Genomic DNA, 21836 nt, shown 5'->3' with positions numbered 1-21836 from the left:
ATTTCTATTCGTGGGATTGTGCTGAATCTACAGATTAATATGGAGACAATGTTATCATCACAATCTTGAGATTTTAGTAAGAAAATGAGCACCTGTCTTCTGTCACAATTTTAGTTTCCCGACACTACCTTGTAGCTTTGGTTAGCAGTTCTTTCCAGTGCTTGAATTTCTAAAAATTACAACTCAAAAAAGCATCTCTTAAGTTTAAATTGTAAAATTCTGTTACTTTATTACACTGTGCACAATGTAATTTCAAGCTTTCTTTTAGAGATAATGGAAGATTTACATAAAGTAGCAAAGAAATACACGAGGTGGTCAGTCCCATGTGTCCCTTGCCTCGTCTTTCCACTAGTGTCATCTTGCATGACTAAGGTACAGTTTGGTGACAGGACATTGACTAGGGCACACCCTACAGCACTTGCTCAAGTCCCATCAGTTACATAGATTCCTATGTCACAGCATATGCTCGTTTGTGATGACTGAGGACACAGTGTAGTCGGGGCAGAGCACTTCCGTCACCAGAAGACATCGATGCTACTGACGTGCAGCCACACTCCCCCCATGCTGTGGCCTCTAGAAGCCCCTGAGTTTTTCTTCCTGTCACTTGATTTCAACACATAATATATAATATAAATGAAACCACACCTCTTGACCTTTGGAGTGTGCCACTATGCCAGATCCTGGATTGTTTCCAATGTGAATTCAAGGAAGCTACTTGTATATTGAAGACACAGGTCTGTTGTCAAATACGTGGCTTGTAAATATTTTCTCTACTGTAGTTTTCCTTCTCGTCCTCTTAAGGTCTTGTGCGGCAGACATTTCTGGGTTTGATAAAGTCTAGTTAACCTGTTTCCTTTTTTGAACTACCATGATACTCTCCAGTTGCATTCTTTCCCCAAAAAAAATTTCAAGATTCTTTATGGCTGAACAAAACTTCATTTGTCTGTCCAGCACATTTTCTTCATTCCTCTGATGCTGGACACAGGTTGGCTCCATAACTTAGCTATTGTGTGCAGTGTTGCAATAATCGTTGAGGTGCAAGTATTTTTATGGCAAGTTAACTTGGAATTTTTGGGTAAGCACCTAGATGTGGTATAGCTTGGCCATATGCACTAATTCTACTTTTTAAAAAAGAATCTCCATACAGGCTAGCTGAGTATATACGTTATCACCAGCAATATATATATATATATATATATATATATATATATATATTGTGTATATATATACATATATATATTATTTTTGTCCACATCCTCACCAGAATTTGTGGTTATTCATTTTTTTATGACTGTCATTATGCTTGGGTGAAGTGGAATATCAATGTACTTTTACTTTCATTTCTTTGATCACTAATGATGTATTTAAATGTTTCATATGTTTATTGGTCACCAGTGTTTCATCATTTGAGAATTACCTGCTCACTTCACAGGCCTATTTATTAACTGGGCTGTTTGGTGTTTGGTGAGTTCTTTGTATATTTTAGACATCAATCCTACAGATATGTAGCAAGCAAAGATTTTCTTCCATTTTGTAGGCTATCACTTCTCTGAGTTGTTTCTCTTGATGTGCAGATTTTAGTTTCATGAACTCACTGTTTTCTGTTTGTGTCCTCTGCTTTTCTTCCAGCTTCCAATTCATACCTTGTATTTATTTTTAAAAGAATTCCATCTTTATTTGCTTTTGTTTGGGATTGTCATTTTTGCAGTATTGTTAATGGTATATCTAGGAGTTACAGTATGCAGACAAGCTTATAACAGTCTACTGTAGGGCTGATTCATTATTCTGCTCACTGGACCAAACATTACTTCCATTTAGGTTCTTCTAGCCCCCCTGCCTTCTTATTCTTTTTACTTACTCTGAGTATTTCCTGTGTATACATGAAGCACTACACTAATCATGTTACAGTTCTGTTTCAACCACCAAATGTGATTTAAAAACTCATTCACTGAGGAATAAATTATGAAGCTTCCATTCTCCATTCTCTCATTCTGACTTTCTGCTGGAGTCCCCAGCCTTCTGCTGTCATTTGGAAGGCTTCTCTCACCCAAGTATTCTAAAGAAAAGTCTTGCTGGAAATGAAAGCGGCCACTCAGATAGGCTTATTCTTCTTTCGAATAGCTGTGGAGTTCCTCCAACAGCTTCAGGAGATCCTCCACCTCCATCAGGAAACCCTCTGGTCACAAGCATTCACAGAAAATAAAATGGGTGGGAATACTTCCTAGGCCATTTTGTTGAAGTCTATATTATGTTGAAAATAAGGTGAGACAAAAAGAATCCCTGACTAAAAATCATATTCCACTCTCCTGAACAAGTTAAGGTTTCCTTTTTAAAAGTTCAAGTACAACTTATTATTATAAGAATGACATATATAATCAAATGGGGGCAGGAGTAATCCAGGGATTCAAATCTCATTGAATAGTCAAAATTTACAAGTATCTCACAACAGTTAACTCACAATAAAAACTGTCAGCAAACTCAGGGCAGATGACTGACTCCAGCTTAAGTAGCATCATTAAGACTTGCAAGTTAATGGCATACACAGCTTTTCATTATGCCACCGACAGAAGCTGTCAAACACGGAGACCTTATCTTAGGAGGTAGGGCAGTGCCTTTCCTTGAGGTTGAGCAGGGAGTGACACCTAGCGCGCTGGAAGGGAGTTGTGGAATGGGATGATCAGGATGCAGGAGGAGAGGGTTCCCACTCCCATTCTTATATATACAGGAAACAGCACTGGGCTGTCTAGAAATGTGTCTCCTACATGGAGGTGGTCTACGCCCAGCCCGGGACTGGCCCACTGTTTGGGGGATCCTCCCCCTAACAGCACTTTCCTGACTTCCTCTGACTCTTCTTCCTTAGCCTCAGAGGGTCTTGGAGCTGAAGCCGTTTCCAGGAGGCAGCCGTGGAAGTGAGGCAGGGAGGTCTACCCTGGAGACCACGGTGGTTCCAGACCTGAGGCCACCTCAGCTCTCAGCACTACAAGAGCGCAGACCCGGGTCGTGCCCGGTCCTCACCCCTAGAGCCCAGGCGGGTGGCAGGTCCTCCTCTCTGAACCCAGGGCGGGGAGTGGGTGCCGCCCACTAACCAAGGAAGTGGGTCCTCTCCTCAGAGGTCCGGCGTGGCGCCGGGAGGCAGCTTCTCACCACAGAATCTGGGGAGCGAGCGGGTCCACCCCACAGAATACCCGGACCGAGGGGGGTCACATTTTCGGCACACCCCTCAAGGCATCTACGAGAACCCTAGCTCCAAGGGAGCAGCCTCCACGCAATCCACAAGGCGCAGCATCTCGTCCTTAGCCGCCACACACGTAGTTCTACAGCCTAGTGTCCAGCCGTGTTGCTCGTTCATAGGAGCTAACCCCATCCTCAGAGTGTCGGTCTAGGATCAGGCACCGCCCGGTTCCTAGAGCCCCACCCGGTCCCCTGCCCTCGGCGGGAAGATTTTTTCCCCTCCGGCAGGCGCCGCGAACACCTCGGCTGTGACGTCATGACAGCGCGCCGCAGACAGACTAGGACCCCGTCGCGCTCGCGTCCCTCTGGTCCTTGAGCCGGCCGGGACGGCGGAGCAATGGCCTTGAGGCTGCTGAGACTTGTCCCAGCGTCGGCGTCCGCGTGCGGCCTCGCGGCCGGAGCCCAGCGCGTGGTGAGCGGCGGGCGGCTAGTCTTGCTTGGGTCCCGGCCTGTCGGCTCCGAGCCTCGACGCCCGGCATTGTTGATCTGACCTTCGAGCCGCAAGCTCCCGAGGCCCCCGTCCGCAGCTCCGACTGCAGCGTTGCGGCGGGACCCGCTCTCCTGGCTGCACTTAGGGAACCGGGATGCCGGAGCCCTGGAGTCTGGGCCCGCTTGCTCATCCGTTCAGTGATTGGCGAAGCTGCTTTGTCAAGGGCCCTGTAGACGCTGGAGTGACGTGTTGTGTAACAGAGACATTTGGGGTAGATTGGGGAGGATTAGGACCTTCCTAAGGTGTGTGCAGGATGGTGGCGGAGACTAGGTGCCGAGCGGGCCGTGGCTGGAACTACATAGGTGTTAAATTGTAAAGGGATTGACCTCAGACTAAGGATTTTTATTTTGAAGAGAAGAGTGGTGTATGTGTGTGAGAGATAGGTGTGAATGTGAGCCAGAGAGAGAAATGGGGTGTGCATGAATGTGAGCCGGAATTAGTACTGTCAGCCTAAGCCGCATTAGGACCACACTTACCAGCGGGAGCACGGAGCATATTCACAGTGCACTTTTGCTTTGACCTTGACTCTTAGAGGCTGCATTCATTTCTTTGGCCCTTCATCAGTCCCTTCGGTGAGGTTGTTTCACATGTGTATGTTGGAAGTTCAGTCACGTTCTGTGTTCTGTCCTAAGTTTTGTGTGCATTGAGTTCATTCCTCAATGAACTCATTCCGCTGTGCAGTTCTGTGGTTTTGCACACTGGGCTCTGCCTTTATAGTACCACACGGAGTAGTTCACAGCTTAAAAAAAAATCCATTGTGCTTAATATTCATTTGTTTTCCACCCCCTAAACTGACAGCCACTGCTCTTTTGATGATTTCTGTCATTTTTGCCTTTTCTAGACTTATGTAGTCAGTCACACATATTGCCCGTCAACCGCTCGATGTTTACATTTACTTTTACAGTGGGGCTGGAGAGAGAGATCAGCAGTTAAGGGTACTCGTTGCTGTTATAACACACACGCACACGCACACACAATCTAAGTAATAAATCTTAAGCCAGATGTCATGGTGTACACCTTTAATTCCAGCATGAGACAAGTAGATCAATGAGATCTAGGGCAGCCTGATCTACAGAGGAGTTCCAGGCCTGCCAGAAAGAAAAAAGGTTTGCTCATGTCTTTATGGCTTGTTTAGTCATTTCTTTTAATTTCTGGGTATTGCTCCATAGTTTGGATATATTATCACTTGTCTGTTTACCTATTGGACACCATTTTGGTAGTTTCCCCTTCAAGGCAATTATGAAAAAAAAAAAAGCTGCCTTAAGTATGCATGCAAATTTCTTGTGGGAATGTGTTTCCTACAGCTGGGTGATGTGGTTGCTGGGTCATTAGTGAGGCAGTAGTTTGATAACCATCTGTCTTCCACTGACTGTCCCATTGCACTACTCAGCAGTGTGGAGCATCCTGCCGTACGCTGTCTTGCTGGTGTTGGTGCTGGCGGTCATTTGAATTTGTGGGCATCCTGTGAGCACACACACAGTGCATCTCCTGGTTCTCATGGGAGCATCTTAGGTGCTTACTTGCCACCCACATTATCTTTGTGGGATCAGTTTACTTCTCATTTTAAAATTTTCTGCCCTTTGAGTTGTTCACCTTTTAACTGTGTATCCCCCACTCTTCCCTGCTTGGTGATCTTTTTTTTGGGGGGGGAGAGTGGGGTCCTTCAGTTTGGTGCATAGACTGGGAGACTGCTGATGAGGATGTCTCTTGCCTTATGGATGAGAGATGTAAGAATGACCTTAGCATTGGTGCAGCCATAGAGGGAGATGATGCTTCTTCTGCAGAGCCTGGGAGTTTGGCTTCTGTGGGTGATTATGGAGTGGAAGGAAGGCAAAGATAATGCTTGTATTTGCTCTGTTGTTTGTTGGATCCTGGACAGTTCCCGCTGTAAAGGGCATCATACTTGGGGGTTAGAGTATAGAAACTCTACTTTGGTTTAAGTCTTCTAGCTTTCTCATGCTTAGTGTGCACTCAGTGGTGGGTAACTAGGTAACTGAAAACCGAAGCTTAGATCAGAGAGGTGCTTTTATTCTGTCAGGTCCCCCTCCCCTCTGCCATCTGCCCATCTAATCCACCCACCCAGTTTTTATTAACACAGCAAGCATCCTTGCTTCAGGCCCTGTTCTATGACCCAGGGAGGTAAACAGTCAACTCTCAGAGAGCTTACATTGAGGAAAAGGGGAGTCAGCTCATCAAACAAGAGGGACCTCCTCATATTTTACCTAATAGTTGCTAATGCTTGCAGTAACCACGGTGGTGATGTGATGTGTTTTTCAGGAACAGATTCACACCAGTGTGCAGTGCCAGCTGAAGTATGGGCATTTGGCCTACGTTCTTGGTGATAAGGTATCCAAAAGATTGAATGACTACAGCCGAGTGATAACGGTCGACGGGAACCTATGCTCTGGGAAAAGCAAGCTCGCAAAGGAGATCGCAGAGAGCCTAGGTATGGACAGCATACAGAATGGCCCTGGCTTATCAGGCATGTGACTGCTTATCCTACCTAGAATTGGATTGACTGTTGACTGAGTAAATTTAGGCCTAAAGTAGATCTTTTACATTTGTCAGTTGCTCGTTGAATATATGCCTGTAATTTGTCTCATGCTTGAGAGGCTGAGGCAGGAAGACTGGCATGCAATCGAGGCAAGCTTGGGCTATACAGTGAGTACTAGGCCACCAGAGCTTCATAGGAAGACCCCCATCTCAAAAAGACTGAATTGTGGTGAATTTAAAAAGCCATGGCAATTACCAATTGGAATTGAATTTCACCTGGAGAGCAACAGAGTGCCTGCCTGAGCTGCCTTGCCAGAGCAGCTGTCGCTGCATTTGTTCGCACATGGGATGATGGGGAGATATCTGGGTGCAGCCCTCTGCTCACTTGCCTCTTGCTGGTGGCGGACAGCAGCAGTGGGGGGAGGGTTGGAAGGGGCTGTGATGTGCTGCTTGGTTACGGGAAACGGTGAAGTGTGCTCTTTAGCTGTTGTCCATGGCACCTCACGTGCTTCTTGAGCATCTAAAGAAGTGTGGACAAAAGGTGTCTTCCCTTGGGTTCTGATGCCCAGCCCTGGCAATGGCATTCACATTGTCTTTGTGTTTTTGTCCAGCCACATACTTAGAGTCCCAGTGATCAACCCATGCTTCATCTGGGTGTCCTCTCCTTAGGCATGAAGCACTTTCCAGAAGCGGGGATACAGTACTCGAGCAGCACCACGGGAGACGGAAGGCCCCTGGACATCGAGTTCAGCGGCAGCTGCAGCTTAGAGAAGTTTTATGATGACCCGAAAAGCAACGATGGCAACAGCTACCGCCTGCAGTCCTGGCTGTACGCCAGCCGCCTCCTGCAGTACGCAGACGCCCTGGAGCACCTCTTGAGCACAGGTCAGGCTGGGTCCTGGGTCGGGCTGGTGGCCTGTTCTGAGTAGAGGTTTTCTGAAAAAGTATTCTAGGCACGTTCTGTGTTTCCAGTATGATCATAAATCCTTGAAGTCCTTGTGATCTAGGCTCCCAGAAGCACAGCCTTATCCCTGCTGCCCACAGCAGGGAGAGGTGCAGCTGTAGAAGTCATGTCATTGCTGCAAACATAACGTGATAGAGGGCAGAGCATACGGGTGACTGCGAGGATGTGAAGTCAGACCCATCGAGATGTCCGTGATAGAGGACAGAGCACACGGGTGACTGCGAGGATGTGAAGTCAGACCCATCGGGATGGACTCCGTGTCCTGTAGAGACTTGAATGACTGCCAGTGGGTTTTCTGGAGGGACAGTGGCCAGGCTGGAAGTTGCCACAGAATAAAATGTAAACCTTGAAAAGACAGCAGAGGTTGGGGGGAGGCAAAACATGCAGGGTCCCGGGGCCCTGCAGTTTGGGAGAGTATGTCCTTAGATGCCATCCAAGCCGAGTACATTTGGGCAAGCAGAGTTTAGAGTGGGAGACTGCAGCAGGGACATGGGGGAGAGCAGACGACAGAACAGCGATGTGTGTACATGAGGTCAGGATACAGCCCCTTCCCTGGGAAACAGCAAGGTGTTGACTTGGACCTGAACCCAGAAAACTAGCAGCAGACATACTGTGCCACTGGCGCATTGTGTGTGGGCGGGGGTGGAGTGGAGTGGGGTGGCCAGTATTTAAAGCTGGGTCTGCTCCTTACAGCAGTGGCTCCCTGTGGTTGATGAGTGGACCACCGTGTGGGAGAAGGGGTGACTGGTGGTGGCTGCCCCGTGATTGATAGACAGATTATGTGGGAAAGACTGGGTGGTTTGTTTTTAAGGCTGTGTCTACTTTCTGTGGCAGTGGCTTCCCTGTGGTTGATGTGGGTTTAGAAGCGAGTTCAGCTGTACCTGGGAAGTTGGATCAGTGATTCTGATTCTGAGCTATGAGAACAAGGATGTGTTTTCAGTAAGACCTCAAGATAGCTGATAAAGCTACTTCGCAAATTTGCACTTGGGACCCATGGGTTCCTGAGCACATAGCGTGTGTCCACAAACCCTGGGTCATGCTGAAGTTATCACAGAAATATCTGGTTTTTATTTCCCAATTTTATTAATGATTATTTTCTTCCATGGATGGAAGCTCAGGTCTTAATTAGTATTATTCCTAGGAACTTATGTGGTCTGGAGTATTCTTCTTGGGTTCTGTACTCAGAGAAATCCAAACAGTAGCTTGGAAATGCTATTGGCTTTCAGGGAAGTCCATTTTCTTTTAGAATCATATTCTACTCTATTTTCTAACTACTTGTTTCTTAAATTAAAAGGAAACACTTTACAACTGGGTGGTGGTGGCACAGGCCTTTAATCCTAGCACTCAGGCAGGCAGATCTTTGTGAGTTCAAAGCCAGCCTGGTCTACAAATCAAGTCCCAGGACAGCCAGGGCTACACAGAGAAACCCTGTCTCAAAACCAAAAACAAACAAACAAAAAAAAAAAAACTTTACATTTTACATGTTAAGTGAACAATGATTTGTTTCCTTTTATGCTGTGTTCAGTTTCTAAATATTTTGTAAGTACCTGCTGTGTGCTAGGCTTATTCCAAAAGCCAGAAATACTGCAGGAAGGAGGCCTCTATTTTAACAGGAGGATAAGACTGACTGGAAATACATATGACAGTAGTGGGCTGGTGGCAAGTGCTCTGGGGAGTGGGTCCTGGGTGAAGTTACATAGCACCCTGAACAGCGAGCTTTCTCCCTGTGGTATTTGTTCTTCCAGAGGGGAAGGTTCTGCCTAGGCCCAGCAGGATGGGTTGCAGGGACTTTGGTCTTGAGTATCTTGAGTGATTATATTGCAGTGAGTGAAGCTGGCAGTGATATCCATAAAGGTGAGAAGTGGCCAACTTAGAGTATTTGACCTGGAGGTCTTTACTCTGAAGGAGTGAGGAGACCATGCAGTTGGAAGTTTTCCTGTCTCCTGGCCAGTCCTGTAGCTGCTAAGTCCCAAGTAAACACACAGAGGCTTATATTAATTACAAACTGTATGACCTATGGCTCAGGCTTCTTACTTACTAGCTAGCTCTTCCATCTTAACTCAACCCATTTCTATTAATCTATGTTTTGTCACATGGCTTTGTAGCATTACTTGTTCTCTCACATTTGCTTCTGGCGGTAGCTCACATCATCTGCCTGACTCCACCCTTCTTCATCTCCATCTTCAGTTTGAATGTACCGCCTAACCTTATTCTGCCTCGCCATTGGGCAAACAGCTTTATCATCAACTAATGAGAGCAACATATATTCACAGCATATAGAAAGACATCCCACAGCAAGATCATTAGGGGATTTGAGTACAGCTTTATTGAGCCCATTTTCTGCTGAGAATGGAGAATGAAGATATCATTGGGAGAGGCTGTCTTCTGTGCACTTCCTTTCTCCTTCTCATCAAGTGTGACAGGAGCAGTTTGTTTGGCTGCCTCAGCACCGCCACCTCAAAGACAGGGCTGTCCCCGTGTGGCTGCCCATCTCTCAGGCCATGCCAAAAGATGTAGAAGACACTGGACCAGAGAAAGAAGTGATCTGACATCATTACATATCTGACCTAGAAAGGATATTTGATTAGAATATTAAGCAGGTCTCTGTCAACAAAAAATAATGCTCTGATTGAGGCTGTTCTTTGGGACATGATTGCTTTGAGGCAATAATCTAAAGCTGCTGCTGAAAGAGAAATAGCTTTCTTTAATGGTGGAGATGGCCTCAGGAGAAACAGGAATGTTACTTTGACCCTATAGTACAGCATTATACTAAATGCTGGAATTCTGCCTCTTGTTACAATATCAGGACATTTCCAGACACATGAGGTAACAAAGAGTTCTTAAATTATCCTGAACTTGGAACTTCTTTATACGTAATTATTTATATTTAGAAAAACAGCAAAAAATATATGTTTGAGAGAATTTGAGGATGGTTGTGATGAATAAGACATGAAGTATAAGAGGAGCTGACCTGGGATCTGAGAGAAGCAGCTGGTTTAGAACCCACATTCCTCTCCTGTCACAGGTGATAGAGGAGACAGAGTCACCCCAAACAAAAGTGCTGTGGTTTTAAAGGTGTTTTCCGCTTGCACTAGTGTAGTTTTTGAATGTATTTGGTAAGAACTGGAACTGGAAGTGACTGGGCTTTTTGTTTTCCATTTCCAAAATGAAATTTCTAGTTAGCGGTACTTTTTAATCCATTTGGTTTAAAATTTTTGTTTACTTGTTTCAACAGGACAAGGTGTGGTCTTGGAGCGCTCCATCTTCAGTGACTTTGTTTTCCTGGAGGCAATGTACAACCAGGGCTACATCCGAAAGGAGTGTGAGTTGTATAATATGCCCTCCGGGGTGCTTGTGCCTCTGCTGATGGGGAAACCTCCACAGAGGCTGAGGGGAGGGTATTGTGTTCTATTGCGTACCATATTCCCCGGGGAAAGGGAGCTCAGCAAGCTCCCATTGTCCCGGTCATCCTAAATAGGTGTCTTTTGTCCCATCACTTACCCTGAAGCAGAGTGGCACCCTTGGTGCCCTCCACAGCTTCCTTAGCCATGCCCCAAGAGACCCTGGTCGTCAGCTCAGCCTACAGCTTCACCAGTGTTCCTTGGCCTGTATAGCTAACTGTGCTAAACTCTCCAGTTCTGGTGTGTAGTTTTATGAAATTGGGCCATGTTATTTCCCCTCTGTCTGTTCCTGCACGGTTGCCCCTCCAACAAATTGGTGAGCCTATTGTAGGAACACTGGCATAGGTTGGGCCGTTGGCAGATGACAAAGGAGAAAGACTGAAAGGCTGTTGGTTAAAGGAGGTGGCCTGGGAGCCCTGGGGAGGTTGGTGTGTCTGTAAGGAGTTCAGGTGTGCTGTGCTTGGCTTGAGTCACCTTCAGGGTCGGGCTCTTGCCTGTGTGCTTGATGGCTGCACCAGTGAGTACTGAAGTGTGACGGACGGTCAGTGTTGGTCAGGGAAACTGAGGCAAGCAAAGTGATGCTATACTCTGAGACTCTGACTCTGGCTCTGCTGTGTTCTGGTGGCTAGAGGTCATCCATCTGTGTGTATGGAGCAGAAAGGGTCGGCAAGGGGAGCCTGCCCTGTACATGCCGAGCAGCAGTTGAGATTGGTCAACAGGTATTTCTGGGAGCTACTGTGAACACAGCTCTGCCTGGATGCTCAGGGATACCAGGCAAGGAAGGCTTTTGCTATCCTAGAGATGAGGGCATTAAGCCAGCAGAAGTAATGGGTGGCTGCACAGCATCCCTGAGCACCCCTCAGCTTCGCTCTAGAGTGCTGTGGAAAGAGCACGCCGGGGACCTGGCTGACATGTGATGGGGGTGGGGGGCCATTGCCAGGGACAGCTCCTGTGGTGAAGGGCCTTCAGGGATCATCTACCAAGTGCGGGAGAGCGTGAGGAGAGGTGCATTGTCGGCGGCAGGCAGGGGAAGGGCTGGGATGCACGAGGAAGGACTGGCCTTTGGGGGCAGGAGGCTTGGGTAGCTTCTGGAAGTCCTGAGGGACCACTGAGCGTTTAAGTGTGAGAAGGAAGATCTGGTAGGTAGGTGGTCACAGAAATGTCTGGAGAGAACGTACGTGGTGAGGAAAAGTCCAAGGGGAGGAGCCAGTTGGGAGGAAGTGGGAAGGGAACAGGGTGTCTAGGTTAGCGGACGCACTGGCCGCAGGAGTTACCTGCCAAGGAGATCTAAGTGACAAGGAGGGAACAGTGGTCCCTCTTACAGAAGCGCAGCGGGAGAGTGAGGAAGACCAGTTTGTAGACTGAAGAGGAGTCGGTAGGCTGCAAAGTGGGCTTCTGTGTGGGTATCGTGGGTGTGGAATTCTGAAGTGAGCTCAGGATATCCCCAAAGGCAGACTCATGCTGCTAAGGCCTGGAATAGATGCCAACAGGTGTAGTTTGGTGTCAGCACTAATAGTGGGCGGGCCTGTTTGGACTTGGTAATGCTCGTGAGTGACAACAGAGTGGTGACCAGGTCCCAGGTACAATTACTGAGGAGGAGGAGGCAGAAACCCCAGAGGATGAAGCTCCGTGGCTCCGTGTGCACAGAAATAGCCGAAGGGTAGGAGAGGGTTGGCCATGCCACATGGGCTGTAACAGGTGACCGCTGGATTTTACACGTGTAAGCGTGGCGACTGAGACCAGTCATATTAGTGCCAGGACAGGGAAAGAGCGTTGGCTAAAGTCAGGGACATCCAGGGAGGGAAAAGAGGCCTGAGGGATGGGATATTGGCACAAATCAGCAGGCAAATGGAGAGGAGGCAGAGGAAGCAAGGGAGTCCGTGACCTTAGCAGAGGGCAAGGCTGGTACATTGCAGGCAGAGCAAGGCCTGGCTTTCTCCTTGGACTTACGTGGGTGCGGTCAGGGCACCATAAAGAAGTAGATACACAGCAGGGCGTGTATCATGCATCCCAGCTCAGAACATACAAGGAGAGCACTGGTGTGCCTCCAACTTGCCTAGGAAGTGAGGGAGACATACTAAGTCTGTCCTGTGTGCAGCTAAGGTTAGGGTGATGGTTTAGATCCCCATGGCCAGAAGCCTGAGGCTGTCCAGAGTCGGATGACGATGGGTTCTCCCATGCAGGTGTGGACCACTACAGGGAAGTGAAGCGGCTCACGCTCCCCCAATACCTGCCACCCCACGTCGTCATCTACGTTGACGTGCCTGTGCCAGAGATACAGAGCCGGATCCAGAAGAGAGGAGATGTAAGTCAGTACCGTGAGAGTCAGGCGCCTACATGTTTTGGGGATCAGCGTGTGCCAATTCCCAGTGGCCTTCACAGGGCAGGAGACACGTGCGGGAAGTCCCAGCCAAAAGCGCACATCTGTCCACTGAGCCGTTCTTGTGGGGAGGCAGAGTGAGCATCTCCTCTACCCTGCTTGGATTTTCCTCTTCTCTAAGAGGTCTCATGTCCTGTTGTCTAGAGATGAAAGTGATCTGGATGGCCTTCAGTTGTCATGTAAACTCGATGGGTGTTTCGTGTTGAGTGTTTATGTTACATTGTGTATCTTTTCTGATCCATCTGCATGTGATCTTGTTTCACTTTGGCCATGGCTAGTGATTCCCTGTCACCCCTCGAGTGCCTTTGTGGCCCCTCCCTCACCTGTTCATACTAAGTGCCTGCGTCTGTCAGACAGAAGTGCCTACAGTTCCTGCATGGTACCCACTGCTGGAGTCGAGTTCCTGGGTGCAAAGTCAGTCCCCTTCACCTTTGTAGACAGAGTGCAGTTGACTGTCACATTTTCCTGTGCCTGGTCCAGCTGCCAGGGCGGCAGGCACACTCAGGAAATGAGTGGCTCTTTTCTTTTTCCGAACAGCTTTAGTGAAATGGAATTTATACTTGATTACATGCACCAGTTGAAATTTACAACTGATTTTCAGCAAACTTAGCAAATTACAGCAACTTCCATCACAATCCGGTTTTAGAATATTTTCTTTATTTCTTTAAGTCAAAACAGTAGGCTAATCATTTTTTTCTCCCTCTCCTCTTCCCTCCCCCAAGTGTTTCTTGAGTACCTATGTACTAGACTACAGGGTGCTGGGGCTGTGTGTTAACTGAATAGGTGAGTTCCCCACCCCAGCAGCTCATGCTCTAGTAGAGGAGCCCTGTAGTGAGCAAGGAAATATACAAAAAGCCACAGGATGAACCAGGGTGAAAGAATGAATCTTAGCTAAATTGTCCACTCTTAATTGAATTTTAAAATGTTTTCAAATGATCTTCAGATGCAGGGGAAGTGAAAGAGTGCGTGGAGGTGGGAAGAGCAGAGGTAGAGAGGGCTCTGCAGTAGCAGAAAGCTGAGGCAGGTGGGAGAGAGTTGGCCTCCCAGTCTTTGTCCCTTGGTGCCTTCACGTGCTGTGAGGCGCAGTAGAAAGGCAGGCGGGTTTCCGGGGGGACCTTTGTCCTGACCCTGCTCTGTGTAGAGGAGGTCATGACATGGGTTCCTCTGTAGTCAGGAATAGTTCTCGCTGGCTGTACCCCCCCCCCCCAACACACACACACACACACACACGCACACGCACACGCACACGCACACGCACACGCACACGCACACCTGTCCCTGAAGCCCTTGCGGCTTGTAGGTCCTTAGGAAAAGCACTGCCTCCAGTTGTTCCGCTTTACGTACACTCAGTGAGAAGCCAAGTCTGAATGCTTCCTGCTCTGGTTTCTCTGCTTCCGTTTAGCCACATGAAATGAAGGTCACCTCTGCCTATCTCCAGGACATCGAGAATGCCTACAAGAACATCTTCCTCCCAGAGATGAGGTGAGCCCAGCTCGGTGCTGACATGCAAGGCTCAAGCTGCCCTGCAGAGACTGCAGAGAGCCCCATAGCCCAGAGTGTGTTCTCTCCCAATCACTGCCTCGGGCTGCAGAGCCAACAAGAGACTTCAGTTCAGGTTCTGTGAATTTGTTTGGGTGGTTTTTTAAATGCTTTCCCCCTACTGTTATATCCTTAAAATTCTTGATGCTAAAAATAAGTCTCTGTTCAAGTCCATATTGAAGTTTAGCACAAGAGGTGCATTCTTATTCAAGTAGCAGGCAGATATCTAGAAAAATTGCTGGAAACACTCAGCATGCTGTGGTGGAAATTCATAAAGACAGTCCATAGATCCTTTTAGTTGGCGTCCTTCTGCAGTATTGGTGTCTTTCCATTCCTGTCCCTGTGTTGAAGCATGAGAGAAGCATGCTTTCCTCACTCCACAGGTTCTCAGGTCATAGGTGTATTTGTATGTAAAGGAAGGTGTTACAGTTAGATTGTTTGATACTGGAAAGTTTCAGGGCATTGTTTAAATTCTCAAAAAATTAAAATTGTGAATAAAAAAAATGAAGTAAGTGATTGTTGCCTTCTACATAGTCATACCGCAGTGGCATGAACACCAGAAAACCCAGGTGACAGGATATGAAGGTGCTGTGTGAGACAGAGCAGGGCTTCTAGTGGCTGCTGGGCATTTGTACAGACCTTCTACCTGGGAATGCTGACCATGTGCTTCTCCTTCTGTCTTACAGTAAGCAGTGTGAAGTTTTGGTGTACAGTACCTGGGAATCTGAAAACTCAATCAAGGTGGGCGATGCTAGCCAGTGGTAGATCTTCTTCAACTTGATGCCCAGGATTCCGCAGACCACATGTTGAGTTTGATTGCTACTAGTTTTAGGAGCATTGGTGCTTCCTAATCAAACAGCAGAATCCGCCCTGCTCATCACCCTCCCTGAGCCATCAAGTTGTTGATTCTTTTAAAAAATAGCTTTGTTCATATGATCTTAAAATCATAGATGGAAAAGATGCAAAATGCCTCAAGGCATGTATGTATCCCAGAACATGACAGCTGCACCTTGCATTAGTTCAGAGGAAAAGTTAGTCATTTAAAGAGAACTGTTTTCCTTACATCTACATTTTGTGAAATTCCAGTTAATCTTAACAGAGTTTTCAGGGAACTTAATGAATATCAGCCAAGAAAATTCTGAAAGGAGTAATTCAGGCCATCTGCTCTCCCAAGTACAAAAGCATATGTACAGTAACAAAACCTCTGTGTCGTTAATCCAAGAAGTAGCACGTCACCCAGTTAGTGTGAGTTCTCTCTGGTGCACCGGCCTCAACACAGAGACCGTCTTAGCTTGGCAAAGCCAGTTCCTTCAGTATAATAATAAAAGGTGAAATAGGAGGGAAAAGGTCATTCTTACATGATATTAAAGTAAGTAAATATCCATTCGGTGAAAAAAACATAAGACTAAAGTAAAGAAACAGAAGTCCAAGGCCAGCCTGAGCTACATAGTGAATTCTAGCCCAGCCTGGCTGCATGAGACCCTGTTGACAATGACAAAAACTAACAGCAAGCCTCCCATAGGAGTTCTGCTCTCAATGTATTCATTGTATCGAAGGCTTCAGCTACCAGCACCTGGGAAGCAGAGGCAGGAAGATTACTGCAAGTTTGAGGCAGCCTGGTCTACATCATGAGTTCCAGGCTAGCTAGGGCTCAATAGCAAGACCCTGTCTCAGAAAGAAATGAAGGTCAGGAGTTAGTAAACAGTAAGGAGCATAGGGATTCAAGACTAAGTGCCAGCTCTGGCCCCTCTGTCCTGCAGAAGGGTCTTGCAGAGCTGATGGCTCTGAGCCCCCTGCATGCTCAGTTCTTCTGTACAAAGGGCAGGAGGAAGGGGACCTGGTGAGCTCTCCCACTAGGGAACAGCATTCCGCTTTCAGAAGAAGCCTGTGTTTTAGCGTGGCTCTGCTGCTTCCTGCTGTAAGTGTTCTTGTTCCTGGCTTGTCCTACTTGGTCTGAGAGGCTAGTTTCATTACCTTCCTGGTCCTTGTTTGTATTCAATTTATTTTTATACCTTTTGATTGGTGTTTTGATATCTATTTAGATGGTATGTATCTTAGAGTAATGAGCCTTCAAGTGAGGGCCGAGCTGGGTGTGTTCTAGAAGAGCTTTGAACATGAAAATATTGCCTCTCTGAAAGGGCAGGACTGAGGCTTGGGCTCTCCAGGAATGTCTTGGTGTTCAGGTTCCTCTGCTTTTCTGTGTGGCTCGTTCCTTCTAGAAGGAACTTATTTTAGAAGACAAGGGTGGTCCATCCTTAACATTGGCTATTCCGTCTAGTCTTATTTTTCTTCCAGTCTTCAGAGCAGCTCTGTCCTCTTGGTATTTTGGGGTGTTGGTGAGGCAGCATCATGCTAAGCAGCATTCAAGATTCAAGTCCTACCATTTTGTTCTTCTTGACTTTTATGCCAAGAGTTTGTAACTTACAGTGTTGCCTCATTCCCAATTCTAAATGGGTTCTCTTCCTCTTGTTTTAGGTGGTAGAGGACATTGAATACCTCAAGTACAACAAGGGACCTTGGCTTGAACAGACTGACATTTCCTTTCACTACCTGCGCTTGCGGTGAGTCACTGGGGAAGCTGTTGGGGCAGGAACAAACTACGCTGCAGGGGTCTGCTGCATGCTGTAGAAGTAGACAGATTTTAAATAATACATGCTTCAACTCAGTTGTCAACTGCACCAGCAAGTACTGAGGTCTTTACCCCTTTCCCTTCCAAACAACTCTTGAATTCTCTAGTGGGCTCAGTGTGTAGTTGTTTGTTGTTATTGATTCCAGCATTATTTTGCTTCTACCCTGTGCCAGGCATGGTTCTAGTTTGAAAGACTATAGGGATCAAATAATATTTTTGCTCTCAGCAGAGACACATTTTAGTGGGAGAAGCAGAGCAAACCAGGTCGTGGAACTATCGAATCATAAGGCCACTACTAAGTCCTGGAGTGTGAGTGAGCAGGGCATGTAGACCTTTGCATGAAGAGACCTGAAGGAAGTAGGACTCAGCCTTATGCATCCAAAGCTTACCAGGTGTCAGAGGGGCAACAGATGGAGAAGCTGAGGCAGGGGCATACTGGGTGGGGGTGTAGTCCCACAGTTAAACCTGTGTGGGCAGGCAGAGGAGCCATGGCAGAAGCAGACCACAGGTGTGGGAAGGGAGGCCATCTGCCTATGTACAATCCTCCTACCACAGCCCACACCCCTTGGCCCTGTTAGCCTTCTGTGGCATGTCAGTATCAGGCTCTCATAGGTGCCCTATATACACTAAGCCTCCCATTCCATCCTCTTTTGAGGCACAGTGCCCTGACTTCTTGGAATTTGTTCCCATGGACATTTCAGGGGTGATCCCTGTGCTCAGCATGTCCACTGACCTTGTAGATTTCCAGCCAGTCCTAATTACTGCCAAGCTTGTGCTGCTGGCCCCCAGCTGGACTCCAGTGCACAGGAAGCTTACCTGCCACCCCAGATCCTACATAGACTTCATGCAGACGCGCATACAGGAGAGATTCTTGGAGGAGGTGCTTTTCATTGTTTTGTAGCTATTCCTACAAATTCAGGAATAACTTTGTAAAGAAGGCATTGTTAATTTGGTTTACATGTCAGAATATTTCAGTATTTAGGGCCCCCCTTTTTAAAGGGGTTGTCTGTGTTTCTTAGCTTGGTCTCACACTCCTAGGTCCAAGTGATCATCTCATGATGCCTCTCCAGTGGTTGGGAAGACCAGTCTACACCAACATTGCTGCCTTACGGTCTATTAACTTACAATAACGGGACCATGGTATTTGGGGTGTGCCTTTGTGTGAAGTCATTCCACTGCCCTGATATTGGGCCTGGGGCCTTGCACTTTGGCACTGCAACTGTGGTCCCTTGGACTCTTCCTGGGCTGCCCGTACCAGAATGGCCTTGGTGCTCAGTCTCTCTTATCAGTATTTGAAAGTAAATGAATGACTGTGACTGCTTCGGAGGCCCTGCCTGGGACTATGATGGGGGTGCTTCCTCAGTGATGCCAGTATCCTTGGTCCTTGAGAGTGTGGAGGACGGATCAACTGTGCTTTCTCCACCTGGTGGGTTAAGTGGAGCTGTGGTCTCCTGTGTCCAGGGCACAGCCAGCTCACTAACATTTATTGCCCAAGGGCAATAAGCTCGGTGGTAGAGCACTTGCCTGTGATGCTGCGGTTGAGTCTCCAGCAGTGTGGGGTGGCTGCAGTGGATGTATGCGGCAGCTTTTTCTTCCTTCCATCACCGGAGCAGTGTCACAGCGACAACAGATCCACGTGGGGGCAGGAGTCACCGTGCTGAGTTTACTAATTCACAGCACGGTATTTAATGGGATTTCAACTTGTAGTCAGACTCAAGTCTTAGGTATAAATTACTTTTCTCATTGGTTGGAATGGATGTTGAAAGCTGAGTAAGGTAGACACAGCTTTAGCATCTCTACAGCAGACTACAGGGTGGGAATAGGGTTTGCTCTAGCCAGAATGTGGGGCAGGTCACTTGAACTTCTGTGCCTTGCTTTTTTCGTATATGAAATTTTAGCACTAAGCAGAACATGAGACTGAATTTGCTGACTAGAAAAGAAAAATAAGTGTAAGTGTAGAGTTCACACACATTCCGTTCCATAGACTCACTGACCCACTGTGCAGCAGTCTTATGCTCAGTGAAAGAAACCTGCTGATAGAACTGCATCTCTGATCAAGGCTCTTTAAAGAATCTAGTATCCTCCATCGAAACACAAGACGGAGGCTCCTTCTGAATCTTCCTGGCCAGGGGAGAAAGCACCCAACTCTGCCTGTGGGTCCTGCATGAGGGCTCTGCGCCTGGAGGAGTACCTTCTCAGGATGCACGCCACAGTCTAGCAGAGGCTGCAAGCTTGTTGATAGACACAGTGAAGCAGAACCAAGAGGGAGCCTCTGGTACCTTAAAAACTCAGGGTTCCCTGCGGTGTTGAGGTTAGCCAGGAAGCTCCCTGAGGCTGTTTCTGTTGTAGTCTGCTCCTTGCTGTAAATGTGGCAATGTGACAGAAGGTACTCCTGGAAGTCTCAACTACTGGATGCACAAGATGGAGAATGGAAAGAAGCAGATGTCACAAAAGGAAATGTATTTAAAAGGCTCCAGAGGAAAAGAGACTTTTCTTCATTAAGAAAGACACTTGATACCAGAGACCATCCTGTCATGACTGGGTCAGAGGTGTTCCTTGAGGGGGCCAGGCAAGTGGATCTCAGTGTGTCAGCTTCCTGTCATGGTGGCAGATAAAGGAGGAAGGCTTATTTTGGCTCATGGTTTTGGAGGTTTGGGACCATGATCATTTGGCTGTGTGGCTTGGTCCTGTGTGTCAAAGCAGCACAACATGGTGGACATGTGGTAGAATAGATCCTCAGCTCATGGTGGCCAGGAAACAAAGGGCTGGTCCTAAAGAGCACACAGCTATAGGCCGGTGATGACACCAAGAACACGTAGACCTTTGGAGGAAGACATTAAGAATCCAACTTCTCTTCCTCCCTAGAGTTTAACAGGCTCTGTTGGTGACAGGGACACCCTTCTGTATCTGATTCAGCATCTCTGGGACCTCAGCACCTGCTCAACTGTGGGGATATCTGATTTCCCATCTCGGCTGTGAGCTCTTCAAGTTCTTCAAACACTCATTTTTTTTGTGTGCTCCCTTGATGCTTTGGAAATGTTCACTACATGAGTGGTTTGTGATCACCTGAGCTTTTCAGAGGAGCTGTTCCTTCCATCAGCTACCCTAGCATTTCCTGCTCCTCTTACATGGCTGTGTTCATATCCTTCCTCACTCGCTGTGATGTCTGTAGGCACAGAGGGTGATGTCTGATGTTGCTTTTCCTCTGATCTCATCTTTGTAAAATTGTATCCACGCTTAGTGCTCCTTGTGCATTTTCTTCATTTCTCCGACTCACAAACATGAATTAAGTGGTGGTCCTGCCATGTGCCACACTTTGTTTACACATCCTTAAGCCACACTTAGAAGTACTGGAGTGTTTGTTACTATTTCAAAAAGTAATAAATATGAGTTGTGACTTTTTTGTACAACAGTAAATTTTAAGGAAAGTAAGCAGTCAGGCTCTGGGGAAGGCATAGGATTCATGGCACCAATGGTGAAGAAAGATGAGGCAGGGGCTCATGCTAGTAGTATGAGGCAGCACTAATTAAGCTGCTCAAGGCTAGGCTCCCAGAAAGAAGATGTGCAGATAGCAAGGGGAAGTAACTAGGGCACAGGCACACCTGCTTGTCTTTGGAAGTCAGAAACAAAGATCAGAAGCCAAACTACCTGCCCTCCTGTTGTCACAGGACCAGAGTTGACCATTTTGTGGGGTTTCCAGTCAGTGTAGTGTGTATTTATGGATTTCTGCATATTGTCTTACAGTTTATATCCTATTTGAATATCACAAACATGCCCCTATTTTACTAAACATTGAAGTTTTTTATTTTTAGTGGCTACCTGTATATGCCATTTCTATCTATTAACGTGAGGAATGAATGAGGTTGACAAACTATGGTCTATAGTTGAAGTTTTCCTGTGTCCATCCGGCTCCTGCAGCCACTCAGACCCAAGTAAACACAAAGAGACTTATATTATTTATAAACTGTATGGCCATGGCAGGCTTCTTGCTATCTAGCTCTTATATCTTAAATTAATCCATTTCTATTAATCTATAAATTGCCATGTGGCTTGTGGCTTACCAGTACTTTTACATTTTGCTTCCTCTGTGTCTGGTTGGTGACTCCTGGCTCAGCCTTCCTGTTCCCAGAATTCTCCTCTCTGCTTATCCCGCCTATACTATACTTCCTGCCTGGCTACTGGCTAATCAGCGTTTTATTTATCAACCAAATCAGAGCAACACATTCACAGCATACAGAGCGATATCCACAGCAGTGGTCTGTGTGCCCAATCACCCCAGAGCTGCTCAGACTCCTCTTACATTTGCATGTTAGGTGGCAGAAACTGTACAGTGCTCCCAGTTGTGTGTGAGAAGTGTGTCAGTGAAACCCACTAGTATAGCACAGCCACTGTAGTTTTAAAACCTCTTGCTTACTATCTGGTCCTCCATAGGAAAGGCTTATTTAACCTCTGGGATAAAGCAGAACTCACTGACTACTTATTTGATACTGATCTTTCTGAATATTTTTATTCCTTCATATTCACAACACAAAAATGCACATATTATGCATACTTCTTTGGTTCCATGTTACTCTCTCAAGTTTTAAGAATTGTTGCTGGGTCAGACTGTACAAATAAATAAATTATACAACTATTGATTTTTTTTTTCTCAAGACTATTTTGTAGAAACTGTTGCCACTAAATATTTTATCTGTTAAGAAGTACAGTTA

At 46.9% G+C, this 21836-nt stretch overlaps 1 protein-coding gene across 2 annotated transcripts in view; it reads left to right on the top strand.

Annotated features, from left to right (window-relative positions):
* Positions 1-1292: 1292 nt before the first annotated feature.
* Positions 1293-21836, top strand: part of Ndufa10 (NADH:ubiquinone oxidoreductase subunit A10) — a 41459-nt gene continuing 20915 nt past the window's right edge. Inside the window, exons 1-8 of one of the 2 annotated variants that reach the window (XM_006998398.4) lie at positions 1293-3643; positions 5999-6167; positions 6884-7099; positions 10414-10500; positions 12763-12884; positions 14362-14441; positions 15185-15239; positions 16974-17059. In XM_006998398.4, coding sequence (XP_006998460.1) covers positions 3569-3643; positions 5999-6167; positions 6884-7099; positions 10414-10500; positions 12763-12884; positions 14362-14441; positions 15185-15239; positions 16974-17059 — 890 coding nt within the window. In that variant the 5' untranslated portion in view covers positions 1293-3568. The remainder of the gene's footprint in view (positions 3644-5998; positions 6168-6883; positions 7100-10413; positions 10501-12762; positions 12885-14361; positions 14442-15184; positions 15240-16973; positions 17060-21836) is intronic. The other variant, XM_006998397.4, reaches the window with a different exon arrangement.

This window comes from Peromyscus maniculatus, chromosome 13 (assembly GCF_049852395.1).
Source record: "Peromyscus maniculatus bairdii isolate BWxNUB_F1_BW_parent chromosome 13, HU_Pman_BW_mat_3.1, whole genome shotgun sequence".
In the NCBI taxonomy this organism is placed as follows: domain Eukaryota; kingdom Metazoa; phylum Chordata; class Mammalia; order Rodentia; family Cricetidae; genus Peromyscus; species Peromyscus maniculatus.
This window is presented reverse-complemented; position numbering and strand designations above follow the sequence as displayed.